Genomic DNA, 19,797 nt, shown 5'->3' on the forward strand with positions numbered 1-19,797 from the left:
GCACAAGCCCATATTGTCATTTCCCCTCCTTCAGCAACATCTGGTTCACCTTTCTCTCACCTGGAAGTCCCATTCTATGCTTTGAAGGTTAAGATGTCATGGTATTCCAGTGGCATTTCTCTTGGAAACCTAACAGATATGTGGATTTCAATATTTGTAATATACACAATTTCAGAACAGGTTATATATATTTTTTATTACAAAAGAATAACTTATTTTCTATCATTAACTGGTTTTATGTTCTCTTTGAAAATACAGAAAGACAGCCATAAACTTTCTGATCAGCAACAAGCAGTGAATGAGGGGCAGAATCCTTTCCCTATTTACACTGCCATCAATGTAAAGAAGAAGTACAGCACTACGGATTTCAAGGGTAATACCAAATTCAAGGTGGCAATACCAAGAGATCTTTGATTAGCTAGATATAGGTCTCTTGATGCTTTTATGAAACAGGCAGAGAAAATAAATTGCACATTAGTAATCTCAGATTGAAAGCCACCTCTTGTCCCTTGGATGCAAATGTGACATAGTATCTTAAGTCCAAAGACATTGTGCATTTTAATGATTCATTTTAATATTTTATTGCCTGTTTATAGTTTTATTGTTATACTGTGGATCTTTTAATTTGTTTACCATCACTCTGATAAATCCAATAGATAATAAATGATGAGTATGATAAATAGCAATAGCAATAGCACTTAGACTTATATACCACTTCACGGTATTTTACAACTATCTCTAAGCAGTTTACAGAGTCAGCATATTGCCCCGAACAATCTGGGTCCTCATTTTACCCACCTCAGAAGGGCCTGGTGAGATTCGAACTGCCAAATTGCAGGCAGCCAGGGGTTAGCAGAAGTAACCTGCAGTACTGCATTCTAACCACTGCACCACTGTGATTCTTTATATATATATGAATAAATATTCATATACCAATAATTAGATATAGACATTATAGTTTTATAATAATACATACACAAGGTTAGTCTAATACTTTGAAATCTTCAGCTGGGGTCTTCTGTGCCTGTTTAATCCATTCAGTTCCAATTCCAGAAGAAACTCCAGGCTAAGAAACAGAAGCCGGTGCACCATTGCTCAGTAAATTGTCAGTGGTGAGACTGCTTTTGCATTTGGGGCATCCCAGTTCTAGAACCAAATAACATATGTCGTCATGTTATTAACCCTTACATTTTTAATTGAATAAAGAGCAGCTGCAAAAATAATAAATAGCAAGTTATTTATAGCTGGGCTACGGGCCTTCCATGCTCCCAAACAGATATTTAAGGCCACACCATTACTTGTGTTATAACATTTAAATCTGTCTTGATGACTGTATATATGCACCCATACTGCTGGCAAACAATAAAACAGATTTGTCACTGATGTCAGGTCTTTTTTCAAACTCCATGTGTGACCTATGGCCCTGGGTTTTCTTACTTTTTTAGATTGAATTTTTGAACCAATACAAATAACAGCAATTAAGAACAAACCTCATACGTGCCACATCATTTAAGCCTTTATTAAAGAAAAAAAACATATAATTAAAACAGAACAAACAATATTAACAAAGAAAGGAAGGAATAAGACAGAAAAATGTGTGTGTGCATGTGTGTGTGTGTATACCTGTTACGTACAGATGCCTGATCTTGCCTAATACTGGAGATAATGCACCAAAGAGAGTCTTGCTTTCATTTTTGTGGCTGTAATTCTTTCTATAGAATGGATGGAATTCACACCTTATGAAGTGGGAATACTAAAATATGGAGCTTTTGTTCGGACTGAAGATTTTGGTAGTGAATTCTTTATGGGGCATCTAATGAAAAGGCTACCAGAGACTCGGATCTCTTACTTGCAAGGTAATAAATGACAGATTTATACTTTATAGAAAATTAACATTTTTAATTTAAAAAAATAAAAGATAGCTGAAAATTGGAATCCAAATGGAATTATAGTATACTCTATTCAATAATAATCATTATACAACTGTTCAACTGAGTGTTAACATAAAGCAGATGCTAACCTGAATTTTTCACATTCATATTAAGAAGAACATCTTAATGAGTGGTTCAAAGTCATAAAATTGAGTGTGAGCTTTTCGGTTTTACAAAACTCTTCCTCAACCAAGATAGAACACCACCATCAACAACCACAATGATTGCAGTGGTAGCTGGAGGAAATATGTAGTGATAGATTAAGGGAATATTAGTAAACCACACACAGAATTAAAAAGAGAAAATAATTTGATTCTACCTTGATAGTTTTCTACTGCCTCCAAGAGTTGCTTAATGATTACTGAGATGGGAAAGGAGACAAAAATACATTTATGCACATTCTTCTGGGCAGGCATGTGGAGCAGCATATTTTCCTTTAATCTACTGTATTTCTGGAATCAAAGTCAAAGTTCCGAGGATTTTTGGCACAAATGGACTCAAGATCAAATTGTCAATATTGGTAGGTTGCTCTCATACCACTCTTATCTTTTGTTACTAATGGGCTTTTTTTGGGTGGTGATGGTGGTGGGTGTCTAATATTTGGTTTATTCAGGGAACGTTAAAATAAAAAATGTCAATATGTTTTTTTAAAAACCAAAGAATAAAAAAACAAAATAAACAACACATTAAAAAGGTGTCTTTTAAAAAAGACTAACCAACACCTGCATAATAATCTTCCTAGTTGAATGCTGTTTAATGTAATACAGCACTGTTAATTTCCCACCACTTGCAAAACAGGCCAAAAACGTTTGAAACAACTAAATCTGTTTCAGATTGTTTACCTGTCATCTATATATTATATTAATAACAATGAATATAGCAATAAGAATAACAAAAGTTAACAAGAAAAATAATAATAAATATATGCAAGTATAAAAATAATACAAATTATTAATAATAAAACAAAGGCAAAATTGAAATTCCAAAGACTTTGGTTAACAAACTGTTTTTGCAATCAACTCATAGAAAATTTACTAGGGCTTCAATCCCAAATTATCCCAAATATTAACCCTAATTGGTCCCTGAACCAAGAAATAACCACGTTTGTTTCTTAATACCACGTTTGTTTCTTAATACCATATCTTATCAATTGTTGATTGATTGAATACATTAAGCATGTTACTAATATTTTTAAACTATATGTATACAAGACAGGTAAAAAAACTCAGAAACCATAAAATATTGCATTTCTAAAATATTTTTTTAGTTCCTATGACATATAACTTACTGCATATTTAGATAAATGAAACAGTCCATAGTTGAACAAGGCTTCTTTCAAAATTGGCGCTACCATCACATTGGATTTATTTTCTTTTTGATGATTAAATATTTACATAGTAGTCCTCAACGTAAAACTACAATGGAGCCCAAAATTTCTGTTGCTAAGAAAGATGGTTATTGAGTTTTGCCTCCATTTTCTTGCTGCAGTTGTTATTGTGAACCACTGCAATTATTAAGTTAGTAACATGGTTGTTAACTGAATCTGGCTTCCCCACTGACTTTGCTTGTCAGAAGATCACAAAAAGTGATCACAAGACACTGCAACCGTCATAAGTACATGCCAGTTGCCAAGCATCCAAATTCTGATCACCCCACGGGGAGCTGCAAGTTTTGTAATCATGAAAGGGATCAGAAATCACTTTTTTCTCTGTCACTGTAACTTTGTACAGTCAGTAAATGAATGTTTGTAGGTTGAAGACTATCTTTACTTTTGCAAAGGATTAAAAATGTAGACAAATAACATGTTTCTTTCATCATAATTTCTTTTCTATAGATGAAGAGCCTCATTTAACTATTGATCCCCATCTCCACACTCCACCTGGACCACTATCCTGTGCTTTTAGAGATGTCCTAACAGATCGCTTATCAGTTGCCCAATACCACAATTTCATCAAAGGTCTCCAGCTAGACAATAGTTACCTTGAGAATGAAAACTTCTGTAGATGGAAAGGTAATTTCATTGGTTTTTTAAATGAGTATTTAAATACAGGAATAGATTCAGTAAATTAGCTGAACTTCCATGGTGTCTAAAAATTAAGCAGAGCTACATCCAGTTAGTACTTTAAATTAGAAACTCTTATAAAAACAAGTGGCTAATCAGGAAAATGAAAATAAATATTCAGAAATAGCAATAGCACTTAAACTCATACACCGCTTTACAGTGCTTTACAGCCTGTTTAAGCAGCTTACAGAGTCAGCCTATTGCCCCCAACAATCTGCGTTCCTCATTTCACCCACCTCAGAAGGATAGAAGGCTGAGTCAACCTTGAGCCTGGTGAAATTTGAACTGCCAAATTGCAGACAGCTGGCAGTCAGCAGAAGTAGCTTGCAGTACTGCACTCTAATCTGTCAAGCCTGAATTTGGTTAGGTAGGGGAATCATATGAATTCAGTTTGACACACTTGAGAGCTGGAAGGGGGAGAACTGAGGTGGATGGAGCTCCAGCCAAAACAACATAGCTGGACAATGAGTCAGCCACGTTCCAACAACTGCTCGGTCAGAACTGCTCTGTCAGAGGAAGGAGGAGAGAAGTTGCCAGGAAACCATTTCACCTCCTGGTTGGATAAGGTGACATATTGTTTTGGAAAATTGAGAAAATTATAGTTATAGTGACATGGAAACCTGGGAAACTTTCAGTACTGGCTTTCCACCAGCTAGTGCCAAGATGGTGTATCCAAATAAACTTATTCTTTGAGGAATTGAAATGCCTTGGATTTCGTTTTATAACAGTTGCATTACTTGGAAGCTGACATAACCACTGCACCACTGTGGTTTTCTTCCAGAAAGAAGGCAATAGCAGAGCACTTCTGCATTGTTGACAAGAAATCACAGTTTGTGTATTGGTGAAGCTTTCATGGTTTAAGCCACACTAATTGCAGGTAGGCCTTGACTTACAACAGTTCATTTAGTGATTGTTCAAAGTCACTATGGCACTGAAAAAAGTGACTTATGACCATATTTTTCACATTTACGACCATTGCAGCATCCCCGTCATCATGAGATCAAAATTCAGTTATTTGGCAACTGACTTGTGTTTATGATGGTTGCAGGTCCCTGGATCATGTTATTACATATTGTAAACTTTTGACTAGCAAAGTCAATGGGGAAGCCAGATTCACTTAGCAAACATGTTACTAATTTAGCAACTATAGTGATTCACTTAACAACTGTGACAAGGTTGTAAAATGGGGCAAAACTCACACATTAGAAGAATTTGGGCTTCCTCTTATTTTTTTAGACACTGTACTGGACTCTGCTTCACCCAATCAGTTAACCCAAACAGAAGAATATTTGTCTCTGGAAGACACTGGATTCTTCATCAACACTAGCTCTGCTCCTCTGCTGAGACCAGAAAGGAAGGTGGATGTTATCCTACATTTAAATTACAGTGCAGGATCACAGTCACGGGTGAGAATTTCTTGTTTTTCATCCTATTTTTCAATATGGATTCTTTGTTTTAATTTACTTATTTTTTTTCTTTTCAATATAATGTTTATTGAAGATTTTTTAATAAACAGAAAACTATACAAATACTAGAAAAGAAACAGAAAATAAGGAAGAATGGTGAATGTAAGAAATAAAATAGAAATAGAAAAGAAAAAGAAAAGAAAAAAGAAAAGATTATAAAGAAGCAATTTCTGATCTCTTGGACAGTGGCTATGCATTTGTATTTCACTTTCTGTTTAAAGTTACATCATACTTTCCTTCTTTTTATAAGCTACCCTTTCTAATCTTCAAACCCATAAATCACAAGTTAATTGTATATAAAAATAATCTTCCATGCTCTTTTTCTAATTGACTGACCGTTAATCTCGGCTAGAAAAAAATCTGATTTCAGTTAAATATTGATTGTTAAAAATTTTTGTACCATTGTATGAATATGAACATTTCTGGCCTTTTTTGCAAGTCCACAAAATATGACAAAAATAATTCCTCTATGTTGTCCATATTTTCAATATAAATGTAAAGAATCTTTATGTATTCTAGACAATTTTTATTGAGTCATATATCAATGGTAAATTTCGTAAGTATTCTCATTTAGAATAAAACTTTTAAGACTATACAGCAGGTTGCAAAATTCAATTTCAAATCAGGCAATCCAAATCTAAGATGCAATTCCTTTGCATCTTAACATATTTTATATTTAACGCTGGGTTTTTCCCCTTGACATACAAGCTTAGATATATCTTTCTGCCATTGCTTAAATGATATATCAGTTATTATCAATGGTATTGTTTGAAACAAAAACATTATTCTTGGCAATAGAAACTCTCCCCAAGAATGACAATTGTAATTTCTCCAAATTTAACATGTACTTCTGGATTTCATTCCATGACTGAACATAATTATTCTGCTACAACATACGATTCATGTTAATCATAGTAAAAAGGTAGGGTAAAGGAGTCTCTGTGGATTTTATTTCGCTAGTGTTGCTGACTGTAGGGGGCAGTGCTCTTTGTTTCAAGGCCATTCAGCCTGCACTGTCTGAAGACATTTCTGTGTTCATGTGGCCAACATGACATTATAGAACACCATTACCTTCCCATCAAACTCACATTCACATGGTCTCAAACTGCTAGATTGGCAGGAGCTGGGCAAGGACCAGGAGTCATCCTCTCACAGGATGCTCGGGTTTCAAACTTGGACTGCCAGCTTTCCAGCCAACAAGCCCAGTGTCTTCACTGCTGAGCCACCACGCCACCCATTAGTCATAGTGATTCACAAGTATTTCACGTTTTTCTCAATTTGAAATCCATTTCCCATCATTTCTGTGTTTTTCCATTTTCGCATTCTTTGTTAACATCTTCATCTTTTTGTTTATTAATTGTAAAAACAGCTAACTCCCCCCCAGCCCCAAAGTTCTTTGTTTTTCCTTTAATATTTTGATTCGTTCCGGTAGATCTTCCAAAATTATCACCAGGTTGTCAGAAAATGTAACATATATTTCTCCATATCTGCATTCCAGTAATTCTCTCATCTCATCTCATCTCATATTTCTGTTCAATATTTCCAAAGTTAAAATAAAAAGCAATGGTGACAAGGGACATCTCTGTTTAGTCCTTTCCTATATCTCACAGGAGTTTGCTCATTTTCAATTAACAGCTATCAGTATCTTTTGTGAGGTAAAAATCAACTTTAACTATTTATTAAAATTCCTGTTGATGTCCATATATTCCAAAATTTTAAACCAAAAAGTGCAGTGTTTTTCTGCACCAAAAAAAAATTAATGTTCGATGCTTATTCAACACATCCAATAAATTTCTGAATTTGTCCTTCAGCTGTATTTTAGGTAGATATCCCTTCCACACTGATCTTAATGAACAAGATTCTATAAAGCCATCTTCATTCGCTCAGCTAAAATCATTTTGAACAATTAATAATGATTATTCAGTAGTGATATTGGTTGATAATTATTTTGGTGAAGTTATGTCTTGACTTTCTAGCTGTTAATTAGCCTCTACCCTAATTAGCGATGCCCACCTAGCAGTTCAAAAGCATGCAAATGCAGGTAGATTAATAGGTACCACTTCAGTGGGAAGATAACAGCATTCAGTGAGCCTTTAGTGAATAGTTATGCTGGCCACATGACCATGGAAATTGTCTTCAGACAATGCTGGCTCCCTCAGTCAAGAAACAGAGGTGAGCACCAAACTCATCTAGAGTCCAAATTTGCTTCCATAGAGGGATTGCTTGCATGATTCTAATCTTTGTAGATGTAGACACAGCATGACATTTGAATATATTTTCCAAGTGTTCATGATTGTTCTGTCAATACTAGTCTACAGCATATTTATTGCCTCCTTGTTCCTTTACTGTTGATGGTTGGTCCTAAAAGGCAGGCACTATCTACCACTTTGGTATCATTATTATCAGTTTCAAGGCATGTTGTTCTACCCACAGTATTGTCATACATTGGTCTTCTCTATAATTAATTTTAGTTCCATTTTTTCACTGTGCTTATTGGCATTTATTACTGGAGCTTACAGATTTTCAGTGATAATGGCAGCATCCTCACCATAGCAGATTATTGATATTTTTTCCTCCAATTTTGTACCACACCTGTCTTCTTCTAGACCATCTTCTCATAATATATATTCACCATATAGGCTGAATGAAAGAGGGGACTTCTTCATATTTCTGTAGAAATTTCATATTTCTACAGTATTTTCCTACTTCCCTACCAAGCCTGGAGCCAAACTTTTCACCATGTCTTATCAATACTGTGGCTTCCTGACTTCTATATATGTTTCCCATGAGAACAATGAGATACTCTGGTATTCCTATTCTTCTGAGCACTTTCCGCAGCTTGACATGATTGATACAATCAAAGGCATTTCTATAGTCAATGAAGTATACTGATTTATTTAGGTATTCTGTGACTTTCTCAATTATCCAGGATACATCAGCAATCACATCTCGTGTTCCTCAGTCTTGAGCTGTGGTGACACAGTGGTTAGAATGCAGTGTTGCAGGGTAATTCAGGAGTTTAATCCTCACTAGGCTCAAGGCTGACTCAGCCTTCCATCTTTCTGAGGTCATTAAAATGTGGACCCAGACTGTTGGGTGTAGTATGCGGACTCTGTAAACCACTTAGAGAGTACTGTAAAATACTATGAAGCAGTCTATAAGTTTAAATGCTATTGCTATTGCTTTTCTAAAACCGGATTTAACATCCCATCTATGCACTAAGTATTATATTTACTTTTTGTTTTAATCTAGCCCCTGGAGCAATCATGCAACTACTATGCAGATCAAGGAATCCCATTTCCCAAAGCTGTCCTGAAGGATGATGACAAACATCTGAAGGAATGCTATTTATTTGAAGATGCTGAGAATCCAGCAGCACCAATATTATTATTTTTCCCACAAGTGAATGATACTTTTCGCTACTATAAAGCCCCAGGTATTTCAATGTTATAATTATTTTTGATTATTGATGTAGCAGAGCAAGGTTATTAATATACACACTACATTGTTAATGTAGCAATGATTAAGAGTGATGAAATAAAAATAATTTGCTGTATAGAATATTATATTTTGCAACGTAGTGTCCCCAGATGTATTAGCCATTTTGACTTTGACCCATAATCCAGCATTCTAACTCAAGCACCTTGAGATTATGAATGGAAGCAAAGGGATATGCAACTTCGGTGGCGCTGTGGTTTGAGTGCAGTACCGCAGGCTACTTCTGCTGACGGCCAGCTACCTGCAATTTGCCAGTTCAAATCCCACCAGGCTCAAGGTTGACTCAGCCTTCCATCCTTCCGAGGTTGGGAAAATGAGGACCCAAAATTGTTGGGGGCAATATGCTGATTCTGTAAACCACTTAAACAGGCTGTAAAGCACTATGAAGCTGTATATAAGTTTAAGTGCTATTGCTGTACAAAGAGAAATGTTGTGGAGAAAGGTGCATAGAGCCTCAATTTTAGATCGTGTTCTTTTATTATGCAAAAGATCTTCTAAAAACTAAAAATCCCAAAGCATTCTGAAATATCCAAATGTAGCTGTACACTGGAAGACATCTCTCTCTCTCTTTCTCTCTCTCTCTCTCCCTCCCTTCCTCTTTCCCCCCTCTCAAAAGACAATTCTCATGTATTACATTCACAATAATCAGTAAAAGTTAAAATAGAATAGCCTCAAATTGCTATTATAAGTAGATGCAGTACTTTGATCTGCATCCCTAGCAGACATTGATGATAATTTGATTTAAATAAAATCCATCTTTAAAAAACCCTTGTTATTAGAAAACACAGGCTGTATTATCATTTATTAAAGACCTGCCTCTTCTCAGTTTCAAGAGTACTTGCACACTCAGATGAATTTTGGGCCCTTGCTTTTTTCTGAGCTTCCTTGCTTTGTTTGGTTTTTTTTGTAAAAGTTTCATTACAAAACTAGGTAACATCAGTACTAGTGGCTATCCCATTCTATACTAACACTGATGATTTTACTTAGTTTTGAACTGAAATGTCTGCAAGAAAGCAACCAAGCTCAGAGAATACCAAGGATGCCACAGTTCAACCTTCAGTACAAATCATTCTTTTCTATAGGTATCAAATGAACTTCTAAGGGAAATCTAAATTGTTTTTATAGTAAGTTTTGGTTTGAGCAATTTATATTTCAATTCTCTCCTTTTCTCCCCCTTTTAGGTGTCAAACGCTCTGAGTCAGAAATGAAATATGGTGAGGTTGACATCTCCAGTAAGAGCACTCCATACTCAACGTACTCAATGACATTCACTGAGGAAGAATATGATCAGCTGATAGAACTGAGTGAATACAATGTTCTAAATAATCAACATCTGATCCTGCAGGCACTGGATAGGGCAGTAGAACGGAAAAAAAATCCTTAAAAAATAATCAACTTACAGATAATCAGAGTTGGAAGGGACCTTGTAGGTCATCTAGTCCAACCCCCTACCCAAGTGGGAGATCCTACACCATTTCTGACAAATGGCAGTCCAATTTCTTCTTGAAAGTCTCAAATGATGGCGCTCCCAGAACTTCCGAGGGCAAGCTGTTCCATTGGTTGATTGTTCTCACTGTCAGAAAGCTTCTCCTTATTTCCAGGCTAAATCTCTCCTTGTTCAGTTTCCACCCATTATTCCTTGTCTGGCCTAGAGGCGCTTTAGAAAATAGCTTGATCCCTTCCTCCCTGTGGCAGCCCCTCAGATATTGGAAGACCGCTATCATGTCTCCCCTGGTCCTTCTCTTTACTAGACTAGCCAAGCCCAGTTCCTGCAACCGTTCATATACTTCTCTGAGTCCCTGCGTATACAGAATGTGAGGTGGAATGTAGATGTGCATATGTTGAGAATTCAGGAATCTAAGCCAAGTCCATTTTGACCCCAACAAGAAACTGCCAAATGTCCTCCTTTCTTAGTTTTTTTTTTTTTTCAGGAATAGCTAGTGGTGCAAGTCAATGTATCAGACTTCTACAAACAATAATCCATCTGATCAATTTCCTTATTTTGAGATGTCATTAGTACAATACTATGCTTTTTATGATGCAGATATCAGTTCTGAATTTTATGTGTAAATTTGTTGCTACCATGGGATACAATAGAAGCTGTTTTCAATAATTGGCCATGATGCTTGTAGAACATTATTCAGATATAAGTCATCCTTCATTTGAAATGGAACTTCAGAAAAAAAAATTATACTACTAAGTTTCAAAGATCAAGGACATCTGATTAACACTTAGCATGCTACACAAATATTATCCATCCTATGTGATAAGCGATTACTAGAATGGTAAGACATTAAATGTTTATATAAATAAAAAATTGTTCTGAGTCCCAGTGTAATTTCATGAAATAATCTTCTATTTCCTTAAAGATTTGGCATGGAATCCTTGTAGTCTGAAAGCAGGAGTTCCCAAGCTTCATAATACTGCGAGTTCCTACAATGAGAAAATGAATCTAAACAAAATTATTATTTTTGTTGTGATTACAGTGGATTAAAAATGCCACTTTTAACCAATAACATTTACTTTATCCAATAAATAATAATAGAAATGTACAAATATATTTATAAAATATTGTGTCAATGTTTAAAAATATTAGAAATAAGCCAAAAAAGCCACATTTTTAATGGGATGGATGAACTTGTGTACTTTTGCATAATCCCTGAAATCTACTTACACTTCTCTTGAAGTGCTGAGTTCTTTAAAAAGCTGAGCTGCCATTTATATTTAAGTGTCAGCAGTCCACTTCCAGGGTCTTGCCCCCATCATCTGAGTATATATGAACATGCACCAAAGTTATTTTTCCATGATTACTACAGAAGCAAAGGAGCTGCTTCCAGTCTGATGCAGTTTGCAGAGAAGACAGCTGAAAATAATGGGAGCCTTTCATATACCTTACTGTTATGTCTCACCTGTATCCACAGGTGAGAATACAAAGTTCCAGAGTTCAAAATATTCAAACAAGAACAAAACCAGACTCAAAAGAGTTAACAGTACTGTTTTCCAGTCCTTGGCAGTCTTCCCGGAATCTGTCTGGCAATTCAGAATTGTTCATAAATCACAACGGCCACTTCAAACGTATCCTTTCGAATCCACAAAGCACTTTGCTCCAAGCAAAGATTGAGAGTCAACACGCCTCCTTAAATCCCCTGGATGGGCGTGTCAATCTCTTTAATCAATGTCTGGCTTGATGCCTCCTTTCAGATTGTGATTGACGTTTCAATCTTCTCCTAGTTCTAGCTTCAAGCCAACATCCGTCAGTGTCTTCCTCACTAGAAACCTCTGGCTCATTTTGTAGATCAGCTGTTTGCATGAACGAAGTCGAAGGTTCTGGAGAGGATTGTCTCTCCAACAATCTCTCATCCTCCTGGCTCACATCTGTGTCCTCTGATAATTCAGACTCCACATTCACAGCAGGCTCAAACCTTCCATCCTCAGAGGTATCAGAGTCAAAACTCCCAGCAGGGTCAATCCTTCCAGTCACAACACCTTACTATGTGTCTCACTTCTCCAGGAAAGCAACAAATTACTTGATGACTTTTTTATCTCAGTAGAAGCAACATTTGCCCTCAAAAAAGAACAATGGGTTCTTCTACTTGTACTGACTCTATTGCAGAGCAATTAAACTTTCTTTGTGACTGGGAGGAAGGAAGGTTGAAATAGTGTTAGACAGGAAACAGATAATTGAGTCTTCTGCTTTTCTGTTTGGCAATATGCTACCCATGCCAAAAGAGAACATAAAATGATTAGCATAATATAAATGCAAAGGAAGATAGTTTTTCAGACCAGTGCCAAAATGTTGAAAAGATTTCCCTGTTGCTCTGTAACAACTCCAAAGATCAAAATGTGTACATATAAGCAACTATTAAAGTTGGAAAAATATAGACGGAAGCTGAAGTTTTTTTTTTATAAATATAGTTTATTAATTTTTACAATTAAAACCAATCACAATACATACACAAATAAGCAAAAGAAAAAAAAGAAAGGAAAGAGGAGAGAAGGAAAGGGAAAGAATTTTGAGAAAAGAAAGAAAAAGAAAGGGGGAAGAAAGAAAGAAAGAGGTTACAAAGTAAAAAGTATTCTTATTTTAACAGTTTGCAAGATCTTCTTTCGTTTTCATAACCTTAACTTGTGTCATATAACCACACCTGTTTTTAACTTATATCGCTACCTTGTTATTATAGGTTGATACTTTTCTTTCATGCCTTATGATATATAATTTATCTTTGATCAATCCAATTATACCAACAAGTCCAGCTATCGTAGTATAGTGAAGTGTCTTTGTTTTTTAGCGCCAAAGTCAATTTATCAATTTCTGCACATTTTGAGATTTTTTCAATAATCATTTCTTCTGATGGAATTTGATGTTGTTTCCACTGTTGAGCGAAGGCTAATCTGGCCGCTGTTAAAATGTGTATTGTTATGTATTTGGCTTTTTTGGAAATTTGCTTATCAAAAATCCCTAGTAGGAAGGACTCTGGTTTGTATTCGATCTGCTCTTTAGTGATTTCTTCCAACCAAGTTTTAATTTTCTTCCAATACTTTTGGGTTTCTGCACAAGACCACCACATATGGAAAAAGGTTCCTTCTTTTTTCCTACATTTCCAGCAATGTGGACTCATGTTGGGGTGCATCTTCGCTAAAAGTTCTCCTTTTGAAGAAGTCAGAAAAGGAGGATTTTTCAGTTACTCAGGAAATAGTCTTTTAGAAATTATTTTCTGAGTTCTACAAATCACACAATCAGTATGCAATATCAGTAAAATAATATAATGCCTAATGTTTAAGTGGTGATAATAGATGTTAAATTATCCTGTTTGGTTAATACAAACACTAATATGGTAATAAAACATAGGAAGAGCTCAGAGAACAACACAACACACCAGTCATAAGCTCTCTGCTGCTTTAATACAAATGAACTTGTACTTTTATCTTGCCTCCTCCATCAACTTCTGTGGCATTGTATTTAAAAAGTTGTGGCTTAACCAAAGCTAATAAGCAAGTTGTCCAAATCTGAAGTGACTGCTTTCTGTCACTATATAGTTGTAGTATTTTTAGTATTTATTTGATTTGTCAATCGCTTACAAGATACAGGTATAAGAATAAATATAGTTTTGAATACACGAGATAGATACTTATAAGATACTTATAAGAACTACAGTATAATATGAAAGCAATATCAAACTGTTGTTGAAAGAAATATCCTTCTGGGTTCAGGATATTTCATTTTTCTAGGCACTCCTTCATCGGATTTGGAAGAGCTCAAATCCGGGAGGACTTGCTGCTCTTTGCAGGCAAGTACTGGTGCTCCTCTTACTTCACAACTTCACAACTTCCTAATTACCTAAATTCACAATTACCTAAAATCCTGGGGTTTGCTTTTGAGAGACCCTGGACAAAAAAACAACAAAATTTTCTTCCCTCCCTTCAATCAAAACCTGCTTGGCTTTTCCTCTTATATACAGAAGGTCCCAAACTCTGACCCCCCCCCCCGCTTTTCTTGTCCTAATGATCATGGCTTTGTAGAGCAAAGGCAAGAGGGCAGCAACAGGCAAGAGGGCAGCTAGAGGCCAAACAAAGAAATGAGATCCAACTGCTCTTCAAGGGTGAAGCCACTCACACACACACACACACAAACACACACACTCTTCTTCCTTCTCTAACAAAAGGTCCCGTGCTCTAAAAAAGTGTTAAACATAACTCTTTTTTTTTTTTGAAAATACAAATAAGCCAGGAGATGAGAAGGGAACTTCATAGTATCAAAATGAGGATAAAAATAATAATTCAAGATTGTTATGAAAAGCTGTATGAGCAAGAAAAGTTTCAGAAGAGAAAATTAAACAATATTTGGAAAAAGTGGAATTACCTAAACTACCAGAAAAAGTAAAAACCATGTTAAATGAACGAATATCAATGATGGAATTATCAGAAGTGATCAAGAGACAAAAGAATAATAAAACACCAGGGCCAGATGGGCTGCAGGCAGAATTTTACAAATGTTTACAAGATACTTTAGGCCTATCAATGTTGGAAGTCCATAATGAAGTATTGATTGATGCAAAGGTACCAAATTCATGGATGAAAGCAAATATTACTTTGATTCCAAAAGAAGATTCAGATTTAATGCAGATAAAAAACTATTGGCTCATATCTTTATTGAACACTGACTATAAGATATATGCTTCAATAATAGCAGAGAGAGTAAAAATGTTTTAAAATGAATTGATATATTCAGATTAAAATGGCTTTTTGCCTAAGAGACAGATTAAAACAATATGAAAATAATTTTAACTTCAAAGGCAATTTGCTATCAACATGGCAAAGGTGATAGAAAATGGAAATAGGACAGAGTTTTAATATAAAAAGGCACAAGAAAAGGATGTACACTATCTCCTTGACAATTCATATTGATATTAGAATTGCTAAATAGAAATATTAGACAAGAGATAGAAATTAAAGCTATGGAAATAAAAAGGGAACAACATAAATTATAGGCATTTGTAGAAGATTTGCACTTTATCTTGGAAGACTCGCAAGAAAATGGACTCAGACTAATTAGGAAAATAGAAGAGTATGGTGAAGTTGCAGGACTGAAAATAAATAAAGAAAAAAAATCAAAATAATTGTTTACAGACATATAGAAAAAGAACTAACGAGGAAAATAGGTATACAGATAGTCTAGAAAGTTATTATAAATTGGCACAACCAATTAAAACAAATTTGGTTAAGTGGAAAAATCTAAAACTATCATCGATGGAAAGAGTAGCCACCATAAAATTGAATATCCTGCCAAGATTACTATATTTATTCCAAGCAATACCAATAAAACTGGAGGAAAAATATTCTGAAAAATTAAACAATATTAAAATATATTTGGCAGGGGAAAAAAACAAGGATAAACTTGAAAATGTTGCAAGATTCTAAAAATTTTGGCTATTCGATTGAGTTAGATCAATGGCAGAATTTATGGGATAGAAATTATAAATTAACAATGTCTACTGCATACAAAGAAAATCTTTATAAAATGTTTTATAGATAGCATTTTACACCTTCAAGGTTAGCAAAGATGTTTAAGAGTAAATCTGCAGAATGTTGGAAATATCATCAGATATCTGGTTCATATTATCATATGTGGTGGGCATGTCAAAAAGTGGGAAAAAATATTAGACAGAAATACATACATGGCTTGAGGGGAAAATGATAAAAAAAACATATAGATTTGAAACCAGATACATTTTTGTTGGGCATACTACCAGACAGGTATAACAAAGGGAATGTATTTACATATATTGACTGCAGGTATTTGCACAACAATGGAAAAGTGAAGAAATACCAACCGATGAAGATGTGATTAAACTAAGCTAACACTTATAATTAAGGAAAAGGAAGAAACTGATTTTTTTTCTTTGAGACTCATCAATGGCTAGCAGACAAAAACAGGGGGCGGGGAAAAGGAAATATATGAAAGGATTAGTGATATAAGGAAGATACATTACCTTGGTTAAACAAATAGCATGAATATTATTGTTATAAACAGTAATATAATTGCTATGAGCTTTCTTGGTAGAACACACAGAGGAAGAAAGATCTTTCTTACTCACACACAGGCATACACACATTTCCCATGTTTTTACATGCTTTAAAATTAAATTTTAAAGGTACTCACCTTCTTTCCAAGCAGCCTTTGAGCTCAACACTCAAAACCCCTTTAAAACCTTTTTTTCCAAATGGCCAAGGTCCAGGAAAATTCACCCACAGACTCAATGGGTCTGTTTGCTGGCAAGGGAATCTTACCTAGGTTATTACCTTCCATTGGTTAGGTTAGCTTGGAGTCCCATCTGGGGTGCCAAATTGTTGAAAGAAATATCCTTCTGGGTTCAGTTCCAAGTGGGGAAAAAGACACTGGAAACATGGAGGCTATTTGGAAAGATGGTATAATGGTGGACAGCAGGACCACATGGCTTAGAGCTCCAAAGTGAAAAAGAAAGGATGATCACATACTTCAAAGTGAGAAGGGAAGGTCAAGAAGGAAAGACCAAGATGCTGAGAGATCCTTATATAACCTCCATTGCCCCCCCCCCCTCTTTAGTGTTTCCTGTTCCTGTGTAAGAAATGTATCCCATTGGCTGTCAGACTCCCAGGGGCGGGGATCTTAGCTAACTTTGTAGGCTTTGTCTTGACCACATGGCTTCATACAATCTGATACAATCTTCCCAGACCAGGTGGTGAGATGGGTAGACCCTTTATTATGTAGAATACTCTGGCCTAGCCCTTAATGGCCCATTAGCAAAGGTGGGGGGGCTGAGTTTCTGCTTCTCTGAATTTCTACTTTACTCTTTTGAGGGGAAATATTCTGCCTTTTTAATATTTCCCAGGATATTTCATTTTTCTAGGAGTGGGGTGGGTGCTAACTTCCTACACTGTAAAAAGGTCAAGATAAAGGTTTTCCTGTTAGTCATGTCTGACTCAAGGGCACGATGCTTATATCCCTTTCTTGACTTAGGGAGCTAGCTTGGTCTGAAGACAATTTCCATGGTCATGTGGCCAGCATTGCTATACACAAAAAGCGCACAGAATGCTGTTATCTTCCCACCAAAATGGCACCTATTAATTTACTTAGTATTGCATGCTTCCAAACTTCTGGGTATACTTCTGACTATACTTGACTATACTTGTTATCTAAGTTTTCAAACTGATACGGGCTACAAGCTAGAACAGGAACGGAACAGAATAGAACAGAGTATATTATCCAGATTTAGGAGATTCCTTGAGCTATGTTAATGCTATGCTATGCTATGTTATGCTATGCTAATATAATAATTTATTTAAATTTATCATCCATCCATTCTGGTAAAAACCAGGATTGCCTACAAAAAGTTATAAAACATACAACCACATAGACATACTAACACAACTATCATCATAATAAAAAATTCCAACAGCATCCCTACAATAAATTATATATAGAAGTTTTTATTGGCCAAGTGTGATTGGACACATATACATATAAAAAGAGAGAGAGAGAGAGAGAGAGAGAGAGAGAGAGAGAGAAAACAAACTCTGGGTCCTGCTGTTTTTTTATGTATTCTTAAATGAATACTCTACCTTTCCATTGCATAAAGAGGTAAGGCGATTTCTTGAAATCTCAGTATAAAAGGCAGGAATGATAATGATATATTTAAACATATCATATATGTCTTAAAAGCACTTTTTAGTACATCACAGCTTCTGTCTATTTAACACATTACCTAATGCTGCAGAATCTTCTCAAAGGCTGATGAAAGTTATCCAACTGCAATGGACTAGGTTAAGAAAGGCTGAACTACATGAATTGAAAGCAATTTTCCAGGTTTACACAGACTTATTTTTCATCCCCATGAAAAAGTATCAAGAAATCTTTTGCATGCCAACCATGTACACTACTGCTCTTTCATTATGCTTATAATTACATATTTCACAATACTACAGGCTGTTAAATTAATTAAACATTACAATATGGGTGGGGTATGATGTGTATATGAAAAAATTAGAAAATAGAACATTTTGTAGCTCTGGGAAAGCGGTTAACCTAAATAAATCAAAATCATCTGGAATATATCTCAGGCAATAACACTGTAGATTTAAGATTTAGAACATGTGGGATTGACCACAAAATGGTGGTCCAAAGCTGTAAATCTGGCTGCCAATATTTTGACACCCATTAGAGTGCAATAAAGACGTAACTAGTAAGTACAAATGGAAGAGTCATCATAATTTATCTTATGATAACTCAGGTGATCGTATCTTGACTGCAAAATGCAGCAATGTGGGCAGTTATGGTCATGTTGCTCCACAAACTGCATTAGTTACCAGTTTGCTTTGAAGTCCAATTCAAGATGCTGGTGAGGATTTATAAAAACCTGTATAGCATGGAGCCAAGTTATTTGAGGAACCATCTCACCCAGTGACTTCAACCTATCCCATCAGATCCAGCAGAAGAAACTTGTTTCATCGACTAGAGAATGTCATCTGATGGACCCAAGAGGAGGGCCTTTTCACCAGTGGTGGGATTCAAAAATTTTTTACCACCAGTTCTCTGGGCATGGCTTGGTGGGCATGGCAGGGGAAGGATACTGTAAAACCTCCATTCTCTCCCTACTTCTGGGGGAAGGATACTGAAAAATCCCATTTCCTCCCCACCCCACTAACATGCTTTTCAGCTCCGTTCTCCTGTGCAGGGCAACAAAAGAAGACCCAGCCAATCAGCTGGAAGAGAATAGATGGGGATGTGGCCAGTCAGAGGTGGTATTTGCCGGTTCTCCGAGCTACTCAAAATTTCCACTACCGATTCTCCAAAACTGGTCAGAACCTGCTGAATACCACCTCTGCTTTTCACCTATTATGGAACATCATCCTGCTCCCCCTCCCAGAGGTCAAGCTGGCCCTGATTTTTCTGGTCTTCTAGAAGGGAAAGACTTGGTTTCCCATCTGTTTTGGAGATCAGAGGATGATGTGGGAATGACTCCTGGTGATTCTATTGTGTGCTTTTAATTGTTTTTAATGTTTGTATTGTTTATATTGTAATTTTTTTAATGGCAAAGGGGTGATTCAAATGCTGATTTTGGAAAGTTCAAACAGAATAAGAGCCCAGATAGGTTTGAAATAAGACTTTAAAATTGAATTTCTGGGTATATAAGCTTAGAAATAATAGGATAATTGGATAATTTCTGTAACTGAACCCTCTCCTTGAACAACCATAATTATGATGTCAAAATAAACATTAATATTCAGATCGTCCTCTTTGTCTTAACTGCAAACAAGAAAATGTTTAAAGAAACTCTGCAATTAAAGTACTTAGTTTCCTAAA

At 35.6% G+C, this 19,797-nt stretch overlaps 1 protein-coding gene across 1 annotated transcript in view; it reads left to right on the forward strand.

The window, feature by feature from the left end:
• LOC113438574 (cytosolic phospholipase A2 epsilon-like) overlaps positions 1–11,763 on the forward strand; it is a 30,929-nt gene extending 19,166 nt beyond the window's left edge. Inside the window, exons 13-19 of the mRNA XM_087921779.1 lie at positions 259–373; positions 1,719–1,856; positions 2,344–2,451; positions 3,766–3,942; positions 5,230–5,399; positions 8,712–8,895; positions 10,139–11,763. Coding sequence (XP_087777905.1) covers positions 259–373; positions 1,719–1,856; positions 2,344–2,451; positions 3,766–3,942; positions 5,230–5,399; positions 8,712–8,895; positions 10,139–10,341 — 1,095 coding nt within the window. The 3' untranslated portion in view covers positions 10,342–11,763. The remainder of the gene's footprint in view (positions 1–258; positions 374–1,718; positions 1,857–2,343; positions 2,452–3,765; positions 3,943–5,229; positions 5,400–8,711; positions 8,896–10,138) is intronic.
• The last annotated feature ends 8,034 nt before the right edge of the window (positions 11,764–19,797 follow it).

The sequence above is a fragment of the Pseudonaja textilis genome, chromosome 1 (assembly GCF_049901715.1).
Source record: "Pseudonaja textilis isolate UNSWEBS1 chromosome 1, rPseTex1.2, whole genome shotgun sequence".
Taxonomy (NCBI): domain Eukaryota; kingdom Metazoa; phylum Chordata; class Lepidosauria; order Squamata; family Elapidae; genus Pseudonaja; species Pseudonaja textilis.